At 43.6% G+C, this 22,487-nt stretch overlaps 2 protein-coding genes across 2 annotated transcripts in view; both read left to right on the top strand.

The window, feature by feature from the left end:
- Nucleotides 1–10,659, top strand: part of LOC124176307 (L-lactate dehydrogenase-like) — a 52,193-nt gene extending 41,534 nt beyond the window's left edge. The window contains exons 2-8 of the mRNA XM_046557425.1: nt 7,823–7,889; nt 7,989–8,141; nt 8,211–8,328; nt 9,134–9,472; nt 9,942–10,059; nt 10,162–10,294; nt 10,375–10,659. Of these exons, the coding sequence (XP_046413381.1) occupies nt 7,848–7,889; nt 7,989–8,141; nt 8,211–8,328; nt 9,134–9,472; nt 9,942–10,059; nt 10,162–10,294; nt 10,375–10,572 (1,101 nt within the window). The 5' untranslated portion in view covers nt 7,823–7,847 and the 3' untranslated portion in view covers nt 10,573–10,659. The remainder of the gene's footprint in view (nt 1–7,822; nt 7,890–7,988; nt 8,142–8,210; nt 8,329–9,133; nt 9,473–9,941; nt 10,060–10,161; nt 10,295–10,374) is intronic.
- Nucleotides 10,660–10,851: 192 nt separating this feature from the next.
- On the top strand, nt 10,852–16,486 carry LOC124176310 (L-lactate dehydrogenase A-like 6A). The gene is made up of 6 exons (XM_046557430.1): nt 10,852–11,211; nt 14,598–14,715; nt 15,284–15,457; nt 15,611–15,784; nt 15,970–16,211; nt 16,283–16,486. Exons 1-6 carry the CDS (start codon nt 10,852–10,854, stop codon nt 16,457–16,459), a joined length of 1,245 nt encoding a protein of 414 aa, XP_046413386.1. The 3' UTR covers nt 16,460–16,486.
- The last annotated feature ends 6,001 nt before the right edge of the window (nt 16,487–22,487 follow it).

Here is a 22,487-nt window from a genome sequence, read left to right as displayed (position 1 = left end):
AACCCGTGCAGCAGGGCCTCGGGACGTACGAACACGCGTTTAACGTATTTAATGTTCTTAAAGAGGCGTTCGACATTACTCATATACTCGGATTACTCCCTATTTTCTCCGCCATTACTCGCTTTTTCTCATCTTCGCATCTCGCAAGCTTAAGAACAGTCTGTTATGTCTAGCTATTGAATGTAATTTTCGAAATTGGACACATTCCGAATCCAGTTCAAGTATTCCAAAATATGTAGCGACACAGATCGGCTATAACCAACCACGAACACCAAGTTTTAGACCTCACACGTTGTAAATTGTAATTAATTGTCTTACAGATCGATATCTCATTCGCGAAAAATCAGTTCTCGTTAATTAATTGACTGCTGTATTCGCGTGATACAGTGTTAGAAGAAAAAATTTTTTAAACGGAAATGCCCCCGCGGCTGATCTGGACGAACGTTATTGAAATTTGGCACAGGTAATCTTCTACACCCTAATTTGGACATCTGTAGTTTATTTTTATTTTTATTTCATCCTTTTCGAGTACATTCAGTGACGGCAAAAGACGCGACGGAAACCAACCTACAGATTCTAATAGTTTAATAATACGCGTGTGGTAATTCGCTTTAGGGACTTAACAACTATATACCTTTGGGGATGTACACAAAGGAGGTTGCGAGTTGCCGGGGGTCTCTGTTGAACCTGGCGTTCAAGCCATTCCATTCACACATCTAATTTCCATATCAATGCGAAAGCCATTCCTTAATATTCGAGCAATTTGCACTTTGCGCGTTTCCCTTTCGTTCCACTCTTCGCAGCCTGCACCTGTCCGACAGTCTTTCGTACACAGAAGCAACCGAAAATCAAACAAATTCAAGTACAGATCGAAAAGAAGTTAACTTCCAGCCTTGTGTAAAAAAATTACCTTTTCGTCGTTTCAATCAACTTCGATATTAATTAGTTCTGGCACAGTTATCCACTAAAAAGCTTTTCGATTTATCGGAAAAAGGAAGAGTTTCAATGGGTTTATTTACATTTTAATGGGCATAAATTCTGAAGTATTACTTGAACAGATGTTTCGATAAGGTGCGAATAATATTCCCCAATACCTGAGGAATCTCGTAGAAATATATTTTGTGTATACTTGAATGTGAAAGGTAGAAGAATAATGGATAGTTTCGTGTCTAAGACATAGACACTTCTCTTTCACGAAATCACTACAATCTCTTGGAAGTTTGCCAACTGCGGTACTGGCAAGCTATTTCATACCCAAACTATATAATGAGAGGTAGTTCGAATCGATCCCCTTGTGAAAGGTTCACCATCACGCAATGAAGCATACAACGGAATTAAAGGCTCAAAACAACTCGGAAACTTCAATTAATCACTTCATGGAATTCAAAAGTGATCAAAAGTGAGGCGAATCGAACTAATATTGGTCCAATTTTACGTGAATTCAAAAGAATCACCCTTGAGTGTAGTCAACGCAATTAGCTTGTGCTTGGAGTTGAAGGGTGTCCCAATCTTAAAATTAATTCCACTCGATTCGAGGCTTCAATTGAATTACCGTAAGAAATGTTTCCGCACAATTCGAGAATCACTTTGGAGTGATCAACTTGTAACAAAGAGCAAAGAGGCAGTGCGAACCGGCGAACCGCCTGTGGCGGTAGAATAAAGTTGATCATCTTTGTAGATTTAGGTTGTCATCAATTGTGAGTTTGTTGTTCGGTAGGCAGAAGGTCGTAAACTTTATCGTATCATATCTCGACCCTGGTGGCTGCGATGGTGGCGATTGAGATTGGGTCGTACTCCAGGGGCATCGCAAGGCGTCCAGGGGGTCGTCGGTGCCCACGACCGCATGCAGGCCTGAATACAGCTCACGTCTGCGTAATTACCGCGTCCCAAGGAAGCTTTATGGCCCCAGTATTCTCCAGTATTAATTCCCTCGCACGACCGCCTCGATCGGCGCACTCCAAGGCGGCGATGCGATACACGTTGTGTCTGATAACATCGCACACGCCTTTCTTTCCGACTCTTCCTCATATCTTTGAGCTTCGCCAAATGCGACGCAAGACGGCGACGACGACGCCCAAGTATTGTGCTTGAGACACCGTGTGTATTAATTATTGGTACAACGGTCCATGGAGCTCTTCCATCCATGGTATTAAATTTTGAGATAAAACATCCTTGGCAGTATGGGATCACCCTTATTAATCAGGGAAATAATGAGCAAGATTTCGACTTCTTCAAGCTCGTTTCAATTTTTGTTCACCATCGGTAATTACTTACAGATAGGTACGGTATGTGACTAGGCTCCTGACTGGTTGTTCGGTAGTTGATGAAAAAATGTTCTTGTTTATTTTAGACCTATTTAAAGTGTAGTGACGGTAGAAAATTCGATAAATCTCGTTAGTGGTCACAAAGAGGATATCAAAACACATGAAACAGAGAAATCTGCTTTCGCATCTGATGCACTTACCAATTTGGTTTCGAAAAGGTACACTTTGCAGTGGGTTCTAAAACAATTGTCACAAACTTGTGAAAGAGCTCAGTCGTTTGTATATCTAGCTATTCTAGTTTTGAGCGCATTGGATGGTATACAATAGAACTGTTGAAAAGTTTACTCAAGTACGAAATACTTACTCTTGAGAGTCGGTTTCAATTGCATTTATGTGACAAAAGATTTTATTGATCGACAGTCGACGACTGCAAAGAATACTTTCCATCTATGGATATCTATAAATTGTAGGTTTGACAATCAAAACGAATATCAATTCGATTACACGGACGAGGTTTGACTTTGAAGTCGAATAAGTCGGCGGAGCGTTCTTCGAGTTCTTAATGACATTAGCCAAAGGAATAAAGAACGAACGCGGTGCAGCATGCCATGCCAAAGTCCTGAACAGGACAGAGGCCGGTCGCTGGCTATTCGCCTGGCATTTTTCGAGTTGAGATCGAAAAGGGCGTATCGGAAGACGTCCAGTTCTGAAGGTTTGAAATATTTCTTTTCGATGTACAACCCCGACGTCAAATCGAACGTCGTCGTTTGTCTCACGCGAGGTACGTGGGCTGAATTTAAAGCCGAAGACGAACCATCAGAAATTACCTTTGCGAATTCCAAGTAGGATGTATTCCAATGGCCGTGTCTATGGAGCGTATAGAAACGGAGGGATATCTTAGGGTCATAAAAATTGAGCCGATTTTGGCCGCAAATAGTGGTGGCGCTGTTAAAAGTAAGTTGCCTATCTGACTATAGTTTAAGATGTAATAAGTGTAACTGTTCAACTAACACGTTCAGTTTCATCACTCAACTTAGTATCACTCAGCGTCACGTCAGTTATTTTATGTACCCTTATTTGCATCCAGAGTTCGACCATATTTTGAACGCGCCGTGCATTAGAGAGTGCCTTCCTTTGCCTACCTCTGGACCGATTCGCCTGATTATACACATACACACGTTACCTTTGATTTACTGCAAAAGTCGGGGAAAATATCACTCCAGGACATTCGTACCTACCGTCTTGGCTCTCTGTCACAATTCCAGAGGGACATGCGCCTCTGGCACTCCGACGCAACGCAATGTGTGCTCGATGCGTTCGATAGGGCGGGACACGCGCATAAACAATTGCGGATCGGCCTCGCCCCCTCTCGAACAGACGCACGTGAAACAAAAGGACGTGAACGTATCTCCGGCCGAGGTACAACGTACGTACCCCGAAGGCAAGAATCAAAACGAGCCAGGCGCTCCGCATCGTCGTGAATCTCTAGGCTCCACATCTCCACGCACACTTCTTCATCCAGGGATGCTGAATCCTCTCGTGTTGGACCCGCTTCGGAGGTCCTTGAGGCCGCAAAAGTAAGCCTGTTCCAAGGTCTGCTGAATTCCTCGAATTAACGAACTTGCGCTTGGAAGAGTGAGCGTCCGAAGAATTGGCTTGTCATCCTTCTGATGATCATTGACTGGGTGCACGAGACTGTTACTTGGTGTTTTTATCAGGCCCTCAATTTTTCGCGGCCGAGTAGTTTCGAGATGTATTCTGGTGAGGTGAGATCAGTATATAATGGGTTTATGGTAACCTATTCAGTAGTGATTACAGTAAGGAACTCGTTGGTTGAAAAAATGTACTCCTTCAAATTAGGAACCTCGTTGATTCGGTTTCCAACTTTCTTTGACTCCCATTTGTCGGGCTTATGCACAATGAAACCTGCAAAAATTTAGAAAAACTGAAAAGGAAGCATGCCCCCTGTTACTTGTTACTATAAGTTCTCTGGAGAGATTTAAATCTGTGTACTTTCCCTGAACATTGAATCAATTTTTGCGAAACCAAGTATGGATACCTGTGAATGTATATTTTTATTTAAAAAACAATTTAACCTGAACATCTAACTTCAGTGACAACATTTTTAATTGGCCAAAATCATCAATGCACATATCTGTAAGTCCACGTTATTGATCACAAAACCTTTTGTATATCATTAATCACATGCAACTGTGCGTGCACGTTTACATCCATGCATCTATACGCTGCACTCGCGGACGCACATTCATATCTTCATTCCTGCAAAAGTATATAAATTGTATTCTGTAGTGATGTAAACCAAAAAGAAACCTGCTGAGGTTTGAAATGCACAATAAAAAGAAAATTTGGCCCTGTAGAATTTCATCGCGGATCGTAGGTACGATTCGACGTTGGTTTATCTTGGAGGATTGAGGCCGAAGTATGTGGCAAAGTCGAGAGTAGGTTCGCCCACAATGGTAAGTGAGCAACGGCACATGGCGGTTTCGCTGCACAATGGCTGTCAGTAGGTAGGTACCGCAGCTGATACAAGGATGTTCGTTGTGCAGCTGGAACTTTAATTGGCTATTTGTTTGTCCGGTTTGCTGAATGGCGTTGTTATTGCACAAGGAAGAGATGCTGAGGTAGCGCAAGTGAGAATGACCACCGAGTTCCTCAGCGGTCTGTGGACAGTTGACGCGAGATGCCCGAGTCTTTCTTTGCGTCTGGAGTTTGAGGAGGATAAGAGAGACGGTGAAATTCTTGGCGTGTCTCTCTGAAAAAGTACAACTTCCCCAGTCCAGGACGCTCGCGTGCTATCCTCGAGATGGCAGGTCCAATGGCGGGTATTCACATCTCGTGAATTCAGTTCAAGGCCGGGATGTTGGTTCCTTAAGCGATTACTATCGGATTACGGCACCGTACAAGTGCATCGCGTGGATAACATCTAGCCTCTGGTGTGTTCGGGCTCCGGTTACCGAGAAATCAGGACCGTTGGATCGAATGACGCCTTTGATTGAGAGCGTGATCGGAGCACCGTTGAACTCTGGTGACCCTTTCACTATCTCAATTCTCACGTGACCGAACCCGAAATCATCACACGAATGGAAGGAGTCGGTGACACACGTTCGTGATCGAAGTTGATCGCTGAGGACTTGACGGAAGGATGGATTCATCCTTGGGTGTATTGATCTCTCGACTTATGAGTAATAAATTTCGGCGCGTCCCCCCGATCCCGATCCGCACATCATGCAGGATCGTTGATTAATCGTCGACCCTTAATCCACCAGCTCCAGTTAGAATCTAATGGTTCTCTCTCTCGGTGCTTCCCTCACAAAATCATCCTCGTTCGAGCTCGACTATACAGGTATATCCTCATACATTATTTGACGGCATTCAATAACTTCGAACGTGACATGGCCGATGCTATCGCCTCGGTGGCCAACGGCTGCACAATATCGTGACGAATGAGAGTAGTTAAGCTCCCTTTTTATTCCATCGTCAGCTTCTTCAAATTACTTACAAAACCGGCCACAACATAAAACGGTGACGCGCGTTCATTCGCTTTTGAGATGTGTCTTCTTATCTTTAATGTAGTCGGGATGTGGGAGAAAATGGAACGGGCAAACAAAATGATATCGATGAAAGGGGGACTATACATATGGAGCATTCCGTGCCAAATCGCTGAGTTTTCAACTTGACTATATTCAGTTTGGATTAAACTTTTTCAAAACATAGCAGAACCTCCAGAACATGATTTACCGTTATATTTCTCGTAAAAGTGCTTCAATTATTGACATTCAAACCTTTTCGTAGTTCTTCCTTTTATAAGATTCTTGTAAAATTCTATAAAAATTGTATTTTTTATTCCGAACATTTTGAGTCACTGATAATAGGTTTTATTTGTTAATCCACCTTCTAATCTTTTCTTTCAACTACAGCGCAAGCTAAAACTGTTCAGTCATCTTGAAAAGCATGACTTGGTGAAATTGAGACGTATTATATCGTGTAAAGCTTTCGCTACTTCCACAACATTTACCATTTACCGTTCATCGGTTATGAATTTTAGTTGGAAAAATCTTAAATTCATAAAAATCAATGCCAACCGCGAATCAGATATATTAAATCGTTAAACCAGACAAAGAATCTCGGGAATGGTGGAAAAAAATAAATAAAAGTAGCCCAACCTGTGACCAAGAAGTTATCAGTTGCACACCATTCCATCTATATTCCTTCTCTCGTCTCCATTATACCGTCCGCACAGCCAGACAGACTACCTGCGACTAATTTACAGCACGGCGAGGAGATAAGAGACGAGTGTTTCAGGTGCGAGTAGGACGCCAAAAGACCGAGCTGACAATGAGTATATCTCTGAGCTCGTAGCAACAACGTTGCTGAGCGAAGCGGGTCCAGACGCGTAGGCTGACCGGATCTGCATACTCCCCCACCTGGTGAGGCGCGCGTGGACCACCGCGGGAGGGAATCCTCTTCGCGAGTCTTGTTTTTTCACCGGGCAGCATCAAAAGAGAGTCCTTATATTCGCTCCTTTATTTCCATTCGCATTGTTTTTTCTCACAGTACTTCTTTGTTTCCTCGAAATTTGCAAATTGCACTCTCCTTGTCGTCGCATCACGGGCATACAGTCGGGCCACTGCTACAGCAGAGCACAACTCTTGAGAGCCGATCGCTGTTCCGTGCCGAACAAAGAGAGAAAACTGGGTGCCGGCTTTGAGTGAGAGATGAAAAAAGGAATGGGTACGGATGAAAGGAGAGCTGGCCGAAATTGCCGTGAATCCTGGCCCTCGACTCTCATTCGAATCCAACTCGCGGAAGGCTAGCTCCTTGCACCGCAGTGGCAGTGGCGGCACGGCGGCCCAATGATGATGGGCAAGGGGCTGAGGGCGTTAGGGGCACGGGGGGACGCTAACGTCTTGATTACCGGGGCCCCGTGGCGTCCACATTCATATATACCCTCTATACCTCTATATCCTTGTATATAACAGACGCCTTGACCTGCTGCAGCAGGCTATATAGCACCTGCTCTCATTTAGCTTTCTTCACGGCTTGTCTACGACGCTTGTCCGCGATGCCTGCAGGTAACAAACTTGCGCGTTGTTCTTCATCCTGGCGAGAAGTAACTACGAGTACTTAGACAGCCAAGAACATACAGGCTAATTCTTTAAAAATTGACAGTCTTTGACGATATCGTTGAAAATATCAAGTGCTGCTAGTCTTAAGTTCTCCAATATGCTTTCGTATCATCAAATACTCCATACCTACTGTGGGCCGAACGTCTGTATAATCCATAACTCCATTCTTATTTGAGGTATAAAGCAAAATTTATTCAGCCTTTGAGTTAAGACTGATCAGTATTCGGTCTGAACCTTCCCTTGAGATTTCCCCTGTGAACATTTTATCATCCCAATACCGAGCTCGATACGATTTCACTTGACATCGTCTTGTTCTGTCCGTCGAATCTACTTAGCGTCGTAGCAGTTAATGTTTGTGGTAATCAGAGATTGTGTTCGACGTAGCATTATAAGGAACGACCATTGTTGCAGGTGGTGATAATACACGGCCGATGGGATGGCAGATGATGCTGAGAAAAAGGAGGAAAATGATTGTGACGTTAGTTGAATGGTCTACCACAGCCAGTTCCCTATCTTTATAAGAGTGTAGAGAATTGATCAGGGTTAGATAAAGGAAACTGATGTGTAGCTATTTCAGGATAATAGGATTCCAGTCACAACAACCACCACCAAGAACGCCTTGATCACCACGCAGGTGGGCCCTTGCGAGAGTCATCCTCACCGTGTTAAGGTATCCATCGTCGGTACCGGAAAGATCGGAATGGCGTGCGCGATCGCGATTCTCATGAGGGTAGGTCACCTCAGTTTCAAACATCATGAATGACCTTTTCGTGATTCATTTCCAATTTGTCTCTTTCAGAAAATGGCCAGTGAAGTCTGTCTGGTTGACAAGGACGCCGAATACGCGGCTGCCGAAGCGGCTGATATCCAACACGGAGGTGTTTTCATAGGGAATCCACTCGTGACCGGCACTGCAGGTATAACCTTATAACTTCGAACCGTTAGTTTTTTCTTTATACCAATCGCAGTGTGAGGGGGAGAGAGAGAAAACGTTCTGCAGCGTTGGAAAGAGAAGGATACAAGATTTTTGATGAGAAGAAGCGGACCCCGTTTCGTCTTCATCGCACGAAGCTCAAGGGTCCAAAATTGATACGTCTTGACAGACACTCCCTATCCCCGTTTCACCCATATTCCAAGATCTAAAAGCCCATCGGTCCTCCTGAAGAATCACCTGTCAACCTAAAGTCCAGTGTGGCCCGGCAACCCCTACCCTGCCCGAGAGTTTGGGAAAGACAGTCAAAAATATATTTAATCTGATGCCGCATCTCTTCCTCGGCGTACCTCGACCGCGGTCTCGCTTCGAACAATCCCGTTGTCTTCTCCCTGACGGTCGTAAATATTACGTATTTATTTATCAGCCTGCAGATCGCGAGCCATGCGTTAAGAGTGGAGGGGTGGTAGCCGGCAGGGTTAGGGTTTAAAACAGTTATTTCCGTCGAACTGGGAAAAAACTTGGCGACTCTATCCGACGTGGAAGAAGCGAAATATCCAGCCTTTAGATCGGCATTTCAAACATTCCGGCTCGCAACGCAACGCAACGCGAGATACGATAGTCATAATTTCAAGGAGATACACATCGCTGCAGAGTTGCAGGTTCACGGTGGAAACCTGCTCCAACGATTTTATTTCTTCTCGTGACCGGGTCGACGGAACGCACAACTCTCACCGCAACTTATGCAAAAAATTGACTAATACATTATAGATCTGAATTTCCTCGTGCAGATATCACCTTCGTCAAGGAGTCAGCCGTGATCGTAATAGCTGTGGGTGAACCAACGCCAGGAAAACCTCCCGACGTCGCCACTAATTTGGCAATTTTTCGCAAGATCATACCCGCCATAGCTAAGCACGCGTGCAAGGCTGTTCTCGTGGTGGCTACTCAGCCGGTTGATGTGATGTCTTACATTGCTTGGAAGCTGTCGAAGCTGCCGTCGAGTCGGGTTATCGGGACAGGCACCCTCGTCGACAGCATGAGGCTTCAGTACTATCTCAGCCAGAAGTTGGGCCTGGCGAACACCTCCGTCAGCTGCATGAGCATAGGAGCGCAAGGCGACACCTCAGGTGAGAAACTCCTCGCAGACCAATTGACCGGCTTCTTCCTGTGGGCCTTCAAACTCGAGCCAATTAGCCAACCGTGAACACCGTGCATGCATTCGCCCCACATACGTGGGTCACATGCTACTCACACACGAGTCACCGATCTGCTTCTATAATTAACAGTTAGTAGGTATATACGGTCGGTTCTGCGTACAAATTCCGATACCCACAGTTTACTCACATTCTTGGCCGCTTCACAGCTCAGACACAAACCCTTTTTCTCGGATAAAGGTAATATCCACTCTGGTTGACTTTACCGATCATCGGAAAAATATCTTCCGCTCTGCGCTCTACGTTACCATCGTATCGATTATTGGATAAAGGGCTTCTGTCTAAGCTGTGAAACGGCTCAAAATATCGGGAAGGTGTCAGTATCGAGATCTGTATGCAGAATCGAGTCTGTGTACCTACTACAGTTTCAACTGGTCCACAGTTCCCGTGTGGTCTGGTGTTCACGTCGCTGGCATGAAACTTCGCGATATTAATCCAAGGATGGGAGAAACCGATGACCCGGAGAAGTGGAACGAAGTTTCCCAAGCTGTTAACGATTGGTGACTATCGCTGAACGTATGAACTCTGTGTTGGATGCCACTGATCTCGAAAAATGTTTATCGTATAACAAAATTCAATTTTCTTTTCTACCTTAATTCAAGCGATGCCAATATCAACTCGAAGAAACGCGAAAGAGGACCAGCATGTTGGGCTGTCGGATTTTCCACTGCTGAAATCGTAGACGCTGTGCTGAGAGACACGAATGTTGTACTGCCAGTGTCGACTTACATACACGTGAGTGATTTGTCTAATGTCACCATGAAGGGATTCCGATTGGCTGAAGTAGATTTTTTATTTCTCTATATTTGTTTCAGAGCTGTTCTCACGGGATGGACAAGGATGTCTACATGTCCATTCCGTGCGTATTGGGCAAGGACGGTGTTCATCATACGGTACGACAGAAGCTTACTGACACTGAGAAAATGGGGGTGCAGGAATGTGCTGACAATATAAGAAACCAACTCAGAACTTGCGGTATCCTTCAAGAGCCACGCGACGATGTCGAGGAGTGAAAATTCTCGCAAAACGAATATCTTACCCAAAATTTTTAGTTTTTCTACGTCCATCAGATCACCTCGCTTTTTCTATTGTTTTCTACATTTCTACCAATTGATCTACTCATTTTTAGTGTCTCAAATACAAAACCGAGCCCTCGGCCATTGTATGTATATTTCTTTTTTATGCGGGTGAACTTCAAAGACAAATAGAACGGAAAACAGAAGAGAAAAAATAACCGAAATATCTGCCATACAAGCCGTATCGATTCTAAATGTCACCCGAAAAAAGGCGATATGACGATACATGCATTTCATTTATTTCTGTCAGTCAAAATATGTCAGGGATCGGAGTCGGTTAGAAATTCCAGGGAAATAGTAAAAATTTTATATACTTGTCATGGTGAAAGTCCGATTATAATTTATTCCATAAAATCGGAGGAACGTGTGTGTAGTGTGTTGTATCGAAACAAGGACTACGGATATGCAAAGATGCAGCCAGATAGTAAGAAGAAGTCGATCGACCCTAGGGGGAACACAGCTACTTTTTTACTCACGAAACATGCCGAATTTTCCTCTAATGGTCATCGGGTAAAAATCGTTATCGTTGGCAGTGGCCACACGGGGGTTGCAATCGCCATCGCAATACTCTTCAAGGTGATTGTATGCCTACGGTATTCTTGTTTGACTTGTCACGTGACCGTAGAGCTCCTAACCTCGAACGGAATTTTGCATATTCAAAAACAATCCAACCTGAAGTGATTTTCCGATCGCATAAAAATGTAATCCGAGATTTATTTTTGCTTTTTCCAATGAGTTATGGACGACAAATCATTAATTAATCGCATTTCTCAACATACTTACCTAAAGCAATGATAGTATAATAATACGTAATAGAGAACCTTCGTAGCCTAGTAGCTTTAGTTATACTCTTAAGAATATTAGGATTCTATATGAACTATGGATTGGAACACGGGGAAAAAATATTCCTGGTAACGTCCAAAAAATTCGGAATCCAAATTTGTGTCTTCACGTTTCAGAGTAACCATGCTTCGTGTAGAGAACAGCTAATAAGATTTCGTCCGGGTTAACTCCAGACATCCTTGGATGAGAATCATTTCACTGAATGCTTCTGGCTAATCGAGATTTGATTTACAAAATGAATTTTTAAGAAAATTTTTAGTACAGTGAGTTCAGGGGTCAATCACAATTACCTGCTTTTTCTGAAGAATATGTATTCAGTCGTTAGGGAATCGCGTGTTTTAGAATATGAAAGTGGATTCAAAACGTTGAGTACCTCACGGATGTATTTTAAGTGAGAGATACAGAATACTTGATTGCATTTTAAACACATTTCATAACCCTTACGCCCAAGATTTAGTACCCGACTCCGATAGCGCGTGACTCCTACATAAAATCCAAGCCTCTAAGCGCCGAGGGAGGGCAGGCCTCTGGAATTTCTTATTGCTTTTACATTTATTTAAGTTCGCTTGTAGCGCAGCGCTGGACCAACGTAAGCTTGTACAGAAAAACGATTTTACGATGAATATAAAAATTGTAATTAGGCCACATAGTGATTAAAACGTGGCGTGATGATGTGGATTACGTAATTGTTCACGAATCGATATTGAGGAACAACTTGCTTATAATTGGGTACAATTAAGTCATTATCGTTTATCGAACATTTGAGTTCATGGTTTCAAAACAATAACGATTTTGGCGAGATAGTTTGATTACTGAATTTATTCCTGATTGATTTTTGTGATTACAATTTTAACAGAGTGGCATTATTACAGTTCCAGTTCATGTTGTTCACAGTTCTATTTTTATCGCTTTGATTTTATCGTAACAATCCGTCAATTGTTCACGATATCATATTTGAGTCGTAAATTCCTCCTTTGACTCCACTCCTATTTCGAGTTTCCAGATACTCATATTCCCAGTGACCAGTATCGTCGAAAACCAACAAGTTCCCAAACCTCTGAAGACGACGTCATAACTTTCACCTGCATTGTAGTCAACTGTCATTGTTCACCGATACCTGTTTCCAAAGCTGCAACTGTCCAGACTGGACGAAGAGTTATCAACATCACAACAACAGGGATCGAGACGAATGAATCTTCCACTAAACTCCCGCTCAAGGGTGTGAGAGCTGTAGGGTGGATCGTCGAATACTGTCAACCGTTTCTTCCGGGAACTTGAGCTCGACGATGAGCAGGGTGTCGTAGATGAGCAACAGCACGGAGCCGTGGATTGCGATCGTAAGGTCGATGCGTTGGACGAACAGCAGGGGTTACAGACATCACATCTCGGTCGGGAACATTTCGAGCAATTCTGTTGACGAGGGGTGCAGAACGGGCAGCAGGAAGTCGATGGAGGCGGGGTACAGGGCCTGCAGCGGGTACAGGAGGCTGATGATCGCGATTTTGAGTTTGATGATATAATTACGCGGCTCGGTCTGGATCCGGGGCAGCTGACGGATGGGCAACACCGAGGGGTTGGCGTGCCGGTCGCTTTGCAGCAGGGTGGTTTATAGAGGGAGAGACAACCTTTGAGAGCGGGGCAAAGATCTCGTCTCGAAATGTAACGACAGAGTCCTGGGCCAGGAGAGGGTGGAGGTGGGACAGTAGATTGGGTACAACAGGAGGGCGGCGTGATGGCTGGATAGGTGAGGCGAGGAGGACAGGATGATCCGCGAAGACACGGAGTGCTGCAAATTCTTGGCATACAACACACACGCGTCGGATCTTTGTGGGTTGATGGGGACGGGCGGGTCTCGTATTTTGCAATAATCGCGTTGATACGGTCTGCAAGGGTCTGGCGTGGCCGGCAGGTACAGGAGTGCATTCCCTCCAAATCGTCAGAAGTATGCCTCCTCTGATATCGGTCAGTTCATTTTATGGTTGTTTGATTGTACGGGAATTTTGAGATTCGGATTAACCTGAAAATCTGGTCGGCTCGCGTTGTGATTATAAAATCGCGCCTGTCACCGGATGTGCTGAGTTTATCATGAAACTCGTCTTCATTGGAAAGGGAATCACTCTTGACAAAACAAAAGAGAAGAAACGTAGCAAAACGAGTCAGCTGAGTCAGTTTGCTAGTTCTATCTACCAGACGTCAATTGAAACACATAATCAGACAAGAAAAAACTCCTCGCTTCGTTGATTTCTTAAGGATTGGTGACGCGGTTTTGCCATCGAATTCTTACGTAGTGATTCTGTCAACGACACGTCTTGACTCTTGAATGCCAAGATAGCTGGTCGTCCCAAAAACCGACTTATCCAAACTCATGTCAGTTGGCCAGTGAACACAGGCCTCTTTATATTACATCGTTAGTATCGCCTAACCACGACGAAACGTTTTATGGCAGGATGTAATAGCTCCGGTGAGTTAATATGACAGATGTTTGTTTTTGTTAGAATTAGCGGAAATTCAACCCTACGTTACTTTGGAAGGATAGTTAATGCGAAGCGGTTGCCTCCGTTGCCATTCTAATTTCGAACGGAGAGACTGTATCCACGTTACATTCGCGTCAGGTATTATTTTCAAATTTGTATGACATATAAGTCGATACTTGAAAGCTAATAATTATCTGCATACACGGCAACGGTTAGCAACGTCACGATGGACGTTGATTTCGGCGTATTGTATTAATTGGATTGCGTAAGCTCGTTAAGTCATGATGGCAGACGGCCAATTGTAAAAAAAAGAGTAGTGTTTCTGACGGTGGGACATCCATTCCCAGCACAACAAGGGTATCATCATAATTATTTCACCATGGAAACCTAGCCTAGAATCCCTTCCGACGTATTGAAGAGGAGCGAAATAATATACTAGGAGCAGCGTCTGACGATCGTTTTTGCCAGGTCAGATACAGCCACTTATAGGCGGCTATTGGAGATTTAGAATTGTTCACAAAATGGAAGCATATTCTTCAGATGTCAATTCACAAATAAATCCGACTATTTGAGCATTCTCGAGTTCAGAATACCGAGTCTCTGTCCTACTTCTCTAATTTGTATTATTTTATTCATGTTTTGTAGCGCCTGGCCTCTGAGTTGATTCTGATAGACACGAACGAAGATCTGGCAAAAGCAGAAGCTGAGGACATCGGTCAGGCCGCAGGTTTCTTAGGTAACCCACGGATTATTGGAACAAAGGGTGAGTCACTTCACAAATGAACATAGTCATAAATGTGCGTGCATAGAAAAATTTATGTCTTGCTCTCTCAAGATCATTTTTGAAAGTTATAATGTTTCGACAGCTCTACTCCAATGCTTGACAACTTTAGTCCTATAAATTTTTGATTTCGTCACTATAAATAAAGAAATTGGTAGCCCATTGACAGAACCAATGAAAAGGAATGGAGAAACTATCATCTGTGCTCAAAGGTCTCTTTCTTATTCGTAAAATTTTGAGAGTATATGCATTCATAGTACTTTATACAGTAATTATTCAAAAGTTGAGCAGTACTTTCCAAAATAGTAACTAAAGTACACCTATTTGCTATTTGAGAATCATTTGATATTTTCAAGCCAGTACGAAGTTAACATACGAATGCTTTGACTTAGAATTCATAAAAGGTTGGCGAAATGGTAACTATCCGCTTGACATATTTGGTAATGGCGGTTAATGAGCCAAATTCTGAAGCTGTGTCAATCCCTATGTTCACGAATGTCCTCGAAAACGTTGATTTCATACATAGAACATCTGTATATCCTCATTTCAGACTACAGCTTCGCAAGAGATGCTGCGGTCTGCGTGTTTACGGCAGGCACTCAGGTGGAGAAGGATCAGGACCAACACTCCATGTTGGAACCAAATATCGAAATTTTCAAGGTGGCCGTTCCGAATGTATGCAAATACGCACCGAACAGCATTATCGTCATCGTAACAAGCCCTGGTGAGCACGGGTTCGGCTAAAGAGGAAGCGAATCGTGACAGGCAAAGTGTTTTACCGTGTCGAATGTTGAAATGGTTAACTTGAAAATTAGCAAAAGCTGCTCGATCTAACTTGAAAACAAAAATACCCACCACATACACAACCATGTTGCAGTTGACATCATGTCCTACGCCGCTATGAAGCTCTCTGGATTCCCTCCAAACCGTGTCATCGGCCTCGGCACATTCCTGGACAGTATACGCTTCCAGTACTTCATCGCACAGAAATTAGGACTGTCGGCAAACTCCGTACAAGCGTTAGTAATCGGAGAAAGTGGACCTAGTTCTGGTAATCGTGAACAGTATACTTTCTGGATGTACTATTATCGTAAAATTTTTCCCTTGCGTTATAGTGATCAACGACTATTAAACCTCAGGTGACATGAGGTTTCGAAATCGCAATTACAAAGACTTTGTAAATGAAAGGATCTCGGTGAAAATTTAATCACCAGACTCGTTCGATAATATTTTTAGTTCCCGTTTGGTCAGCCGTTGCCGTTATGGGAATGAAATTGAAGGAAATAAACAAGGAGATTGGACAGAAAACCGATCCAGAAGGCTGGGGTGAACTACATGAAAAAGTGGCGAACTGTGACAACGATCTGATCGATAAGAAAGGGCATTCGAATTGGGGAGTCGGGATTTGTGCTGCAGAGATTGTCGATGCAATCGTTAGAAATACTTGTGCTTGTCTCACTGTGTCAACATTCGTCAAGGTTTGCTTTTGATATGAAAAGTTTTACACGAACCGAATTTCTTTCAACTTGCAGTTTCTTTACAATCATAGGGGTGCCGACACGGTCTCGAAAAGGACGTCTTCATGTCGCTGCCATGTGTGGTTGGAAGAAACGGTGTCCAGTCGTATATACGCCACCTGTACACTACCGAGGAACAGGAACTGATGACCAAATCTTGCCGGGCCATTTACGAAGCGCAGAAACCATATCTGGACCGATTAGAATGAACACTGAAAACTGTTGTGCATACCGATTTTTTCGAGTAGATTCGTGATTAGTGGAGTGAACGTGTTGTTGCCTTGTCAAAGTTTTCTTGTTTTTGTTTCTCAACCAGAAATAGAAGCACTGCTCGACGAGTTGTGCGGGACTTCGGTTTTGCTTCAGTTTGTCCATTAATATATGTTACCTTATATCGCGTCCGAGAGACCAGCAACTTTGAAAAATCGATCTGCTTCTTGGGATTGCAATCCATCGAAGCATTATCTGCTTCGATTTCAATTACTCAACGCCGCGGTCAATAGCTACTTAGTTGCCGGCCACTGAACCGAATCTTGTTTGCTTCACGTGCGTAGGTGTACTGGATACATCGTCAGCCGAGTTGTCGATGCCATTCAGCGATATGTAACGTATGGGATTGTTGTGTATCTACTTTCAGTTTAGTGTTACATGTCTGTGGTTTCGTATAAGGTGAAAAAGGTGATTCAAGTTTTCGAAAACATTTCTCTTAGAGAAACACGTCCACTTCAACCACTTTTCAAGTCTGCGATGGTCCTTGGTTTGCTATCGCGACTCAAAGTTCTACCCATTCTTCCACTTTTCAATTTTTAGCTCCAATATCACACTATAAGTTAATTTTCAACACTATGCCCCCGTAGAATTAACTCTTTAACCATTTTGTGGTTTGTTGGCAGCCTTACTATTGTATAGAACTCACTATTCCTGACTTTTCTGCCAACATTCACGTTTTGCCTACCTTGTATTCTTCATATTTTCTTACAACCACTTCGAAATGGTGCGTCAAAGTACGCAGAACTTGGGTCAGAACTGCATCAACGTGTCTCGATGTTCAGTTTGTCAACGACATGAGAAACAAGGATAATTAACCTGCAATTTGCTTTGGTTTAATCGCACCTTTGAATCTCGGAAACGGACTTTATCCCCTGACAAAATATTATGCATCGTGATAAACCTACGCAGAGAATCAGCAGTATTTCTACCATTTTATAACGGCCTAAGTATCACATAGAAGCGAAGAAGAGGTATCAAGATATGTGCGAAGATACCAAGAACAGTCTCCTTCTAATGACCGCATGGAGTCGTTGAATCAGGGTAGCTGGAAACGGCGTGTAATATCTGTTCGACGAAATTCCCGCGAAGAGCTGAACTCCCGGTGTAGTTTAGTACAAGGGAATCGCGTCGCGACTTCGTCGACGCCACTGACGTAGGTGCCTTCGACCCACGTCGCATATAAGCTGGCGTTACCGTGAAACACATTAATCAGCCTTACAAGAGCAGGACACGCGTTGCAGCCGGGGTAAAGTAAGACGTATCGGGTAAGCCGTCGGTGATCCGCTGAATTGGATTCTTGGACACCTGGTGGGCCGCCAGGTCGGCCTTACCCCGGGGAATCCGGGTCCTCGGATCCCGCGTCTGGTTATTAACTACTCGAGGACATCCTCGTGGGCGGCATCCGTTCGGGGCGACGACGTTGACGACGAAGAAGAGGTCAGCCGTCTCGTCGCCAAGTGATTCATTACGTCAGCCAACGAATAATCGCGGCCGGCGAACGGGCCGAGGGAACAAGTACGATGGTCGCACTTCTTTATCATACGCAGAGCTTCGTCTAGCTAAATCTTGCTCACGGATTGACCAACGGAACAACGCTCGACCTGGCTGGCCCACCCGGGACCGGCTTCCGAGCTGCTCCGGCAATTTCTTGGTATTATCTCGATGATGTGTCTAGCCTGCGCGTAATTTATGAACCACCGAGCGAGATTATGCCTTCTGACTTAATTCCCGTATACCCCTTTCACCTCTGCTACTTAGCTACCGACTCCCGGACACTTGAGAGGTGGAAATTGAGACTCTTATTTAGGAGGTGTCTCTCACGTCGTAGAGCAACAGCGAACAGCAGCTCTTCGCACGAACGTTACACAGTGAACAAGCTTTGAGTCGAAAGGCTGGATATAACTAAAAAATCTAATCAATTTTGACCGACATCTGAATTAGAAATTTCCGCACTTTGCAGAAGGTTATCAATTTCAGAGATTTGAAACAACGAACTTTACGTTATATTTTGTATAATTTTATATGTAATGAATTTATTTCAAAAGTTTACTGGTGACTTAAATTTACTTCAACTGAAATGATCCAGTAACTTCAGATGATTGTCAAACGCTTTTAAATCAACGTGCTCCGATTGATGCCAATCAATGCCTTCAAATATCCTTTCATGAGCTTATAAAGTCGATTTGTTTTCTGACCAACTGTACAGTTAATTTCAGTAGGAATTATCTTTCGCAATGACCAAAGAAATTCATGAACTGTTTTCGTGGTGTCTGCTTCTGGATCTCATTACTTTTTTTTTCAATTATCAAGTCGAAAACAACAACTTTATGAAGAATTACATTTTATAAGTACTCGAATTATTTTGAGTCTGAACTGCATTAAATATCATTTGATACCCCGGGATCACTGATTTCTGCACACAAGTGCCACGAAATCATAAAATTGGTTCCGGAGCGAGGTTGATTGGTTTGGGGAAGCGTGATTGAGTCGCGTTTTATTTAGTCACTAAACCAATCAGTAATTAAGACATCTCCAAATCAACGGTTTTTTTTATTCGTTCACGGTTCGTTTCTCGATCAGGGTCCTTCGTTATCCAAAAGCAGTTCAATTAAAGTCGTGAGTATCGAACCTTTTCACCTCGACAGAAGATGGAGAGAAATATTTTTCAAAATTCAAAAACGGACAAGTGTTACACTGTCCAAGTTATCGTCAATGTTCTGTGAAACGAAACACGCAGCGAAAACAGAAGTGCAGTACATATCATAAGTTAAGAGTACTTGAACTTGAATTTTCCTCAAAACCAGTACGAAGTTTCGGAAAACTTTTCTTGTACCCTTGCGAGGATGTTTTCGACCTACAAAGAGGTAATAAATATTTAAATTACCTCCCGGCAAAGGGTTGACACTCAACCCTCGTCGAACAAACAATTTAATTTTAAAGAATCAATGTAATTACTATCGTCGAGTTACATCTCGGTCCTACCAACGTCCAGGAGATTAACTTCAACCTCGCCGCCTACCGGATACGTGAATGATCTTAGCCCTTAAATCACTCAGTCACGCGTGGATACAACTCTTATGGATCCGTTTACAGCAGGATTAAGATTTTTGCGGGTTACCACGGTCCGGAAAAAATCCAGCTCACCACCTTCGGCGGATCAGTCTGCAGTTTCCGCACGTCCGGCACTGCAGAACACCTTACCCTGAATCAAACCTGACGTGGATTCGAACTTGCGACGGGTCTTAATGGTCAGGGCGAGTATATACGGCATCGTCTACCGAGGAATATTACCATACTGGCCTTGCCCGCCCGTCTGACCATCCACTTGTCTCTTCCCGGGCATCTCCAAACCATCTCGGCAGCATCTTTGCGGCCACCGTGTTACACGTTGCGTTCAACTTTTGTCTCTCTTTCCTTTTTTTTTTCGCTTTTTTGATCCTTCCTTTTCTACTCCTTGTTCCCTGTTATCTTTCTACCTCTCGTCTTCGCGCTTCCAATCTCTTTTGCCCTTGACGTGTATGAATACGCCGCTCGCCGAGCGTCTAATTCGTATACGCGTATTCACGTGCAGTGTCGATGAAACGTTTTGATGCTACGGTCCCTAACGAAGAGAAAACTGTGAAGGATTAATGATCACTCAAAATTCCAGTCTTCGTAAAAAAGAAACGAGATGTGAGAATGAATAAGCATAACCCATTTCCAATGAGATTCGAACGATCGGTGAATCGTTAGCGATCATTATTAAAAAAATCGTCATATTGAAAATATTTAATCATTTCTAGAACTCGTTTCTACCAACGAGTTCGTAAAAAGGAATAAAATCGCCAGAAAAATTCTTACTAGAAAAATTGAGCAGTAACTCTACTGTATATCCTTGAAATATAAGTAGATCAATGACTGAATTGAAACCTCGAGTCATTAGTGTCTTTATTAATAAAATTATTTATCCGCGGCAAGAAATGATAGATCTTTGGTTGACGCAGGTGCCTTTAATAGCTTACAGCATACCGGTCGTAGAACGTTATTGGTAAGTATAATACATACGAAGTAAATTAATCATGATAACGGATTAGGATTAGGGCCTAGAGGCGTAAATTAAAAATTTAGAAGGATGAGCGGCGACGTAAGACGGATTAAGGAATTAAAGTAATTGACTACGGGCCTCGTGGACAGTTTAGAAATAAATCCCAAAAAATTTCTGGCCTACGAGTCGCCGGAGTCTCGCGCGCGGGAAATTCTGAATAGAGCATAGTGGCGTCACCTGGTGGCCCTCCTCGGTACGCCGTTCGAATTTTTGAAAGCGGTCGGCATAACGGTCGGTCGGCCAAGCGCCACGTGAGCGAACCTCGCAGAGGCGTCACTTGACTCTCGAAAAGGTAGAAAATGGGTATCACTTCTTTTGGTACAAGCTTGAGTGAAATATCGGAGTAGCCGGCGCTTGGCGCAACTCAGCGTTGATTGTAATTAATAGCCGCCGATTGCGTCAGCTCGGCCGGTTAATTGTCGAGCGAAGACAAACGACGGAGGAACACGCCACCGTTGCATTAGCCGGTCTTGTACCATGACACGTCGGCCACAACTATGGGACCAATACAACTTGAGACTACACTACTTGGCCTCGGGCCCCATTGGGTGTCGATTCTTGGGCTTGGGGTGTGCAGGTACCTACGGTGCACCTCGCAGCATCCAATCGAACCCTCTTTCGGTCTATGCAAAATCGTGGCTATATCGGGACGATCATAAAATTCAATTTATTACCCGAGAATACCGAGTCGTTAGCTATCGTGTAAAGTATGACTTACAAATTGCACGTTCAGAACAATCTTGTTATGGATTTGATCAAACCATGTGTGAATCACATCGTAGAATAAATGGACTCGTCGATTAATAATTATCTAATATCCTCGGTGCTTATTTCAAGACTCTGTTATCTACGAGTATAATTAGTTTTAATCGGGATTTTATGTTGCGATATTATTTTAAGCCTTTTGCACAGAACTTTCCATGTAAATATTCCAGGTAATGTGATACGTACGTCTCGCATTGCCGAAACCGCAAATCCAGTTCCATTGACCAGGGTGCCATGGTCGATTTCGACGTTGATGTATATTACATCTCTAAATATCAAAGTCCACGTACCTTAAACGCGAAAAAGGGCCTGACGGCCCCATTTTATACGCAATTCTGAACAAAAACACTCCAACCCATTTTCATTTGGGGCAGAAATAAAGAAGTAGCACGGATTCTACGAAATCGCAATAGTAAATTGTATGTATTGGAGTGTTTTTGTTCAGAATTGGGTATAGAAAGGGGCTCTTAAGCCTTTTTTCGCGTTTGAGACACATGGACTTGGACCTTTGGAGATACATACATTAACGTTAAAATCGACCAGGGAATCATCCTAAGATATACTAATAGAACGTGACGGATTCTCTGAAGTCTGATCTGCTTATCGTTAGAGAATTTATCGATACGTTTAACACGTGACACAGGCGTCTAGGATAATACAACGTACTGATAAGTAGTGCAATAAATCGTTAAACATGAGGCGTAATAGTTACACGCTCACGCGTGGATCAATGAACGCACGCCGACCGATGAACCAGGAAAAATGGCCAAGTCAGATAAGCACCCAGGGCTGTAATTGCGAGCTGGATAATTTCTGCACCTTCGGGCCTCCTACAAGGTCGACGCTCTGATTTATGGCCCGATTCTGGATTACCGATAAACGCATGTACCGAGATCCTGCATTAGCGGCAAAGATCGGCCTCGTGATCTTCCCCGCGAGATTTCAGATCTCCAACGATTATATGCCTCGATTCGAGATTTACGGAGGTGCAAAGCTACACCTACCGCCGCACAAACAGCGGTGCTTACATATTTATAGTCAAGAATCACTTTGTACTCCGATTCTTCAAGTTCACGCTATCGCAGGAGTCGATGCTGCAGCCTAAGGTACTTTTCTGG

The sequence above is a fragment of the Neodiprion fabricii genome, chromosome 2, assembly GCF_021155785.1.
Source record: "Neodiprion fabricii isolate iyNeoFabr1 chromosome 2, iyNeoFabr1.1, whole genome shotgun sequence".
In the NCBI taxonomy this organism is placed as follows: Eukaryota; Metazoa; Arthropoda; class Insecta; order Hymenoptera; family Diprionidae; genus Neodiprion; species Neodiprion fabricii.
The sequence above is the reverse complement of the archived record's forward strand: the minus strand, read 5'-3'. Positions and strand labels throughout refer to the sequence as shown.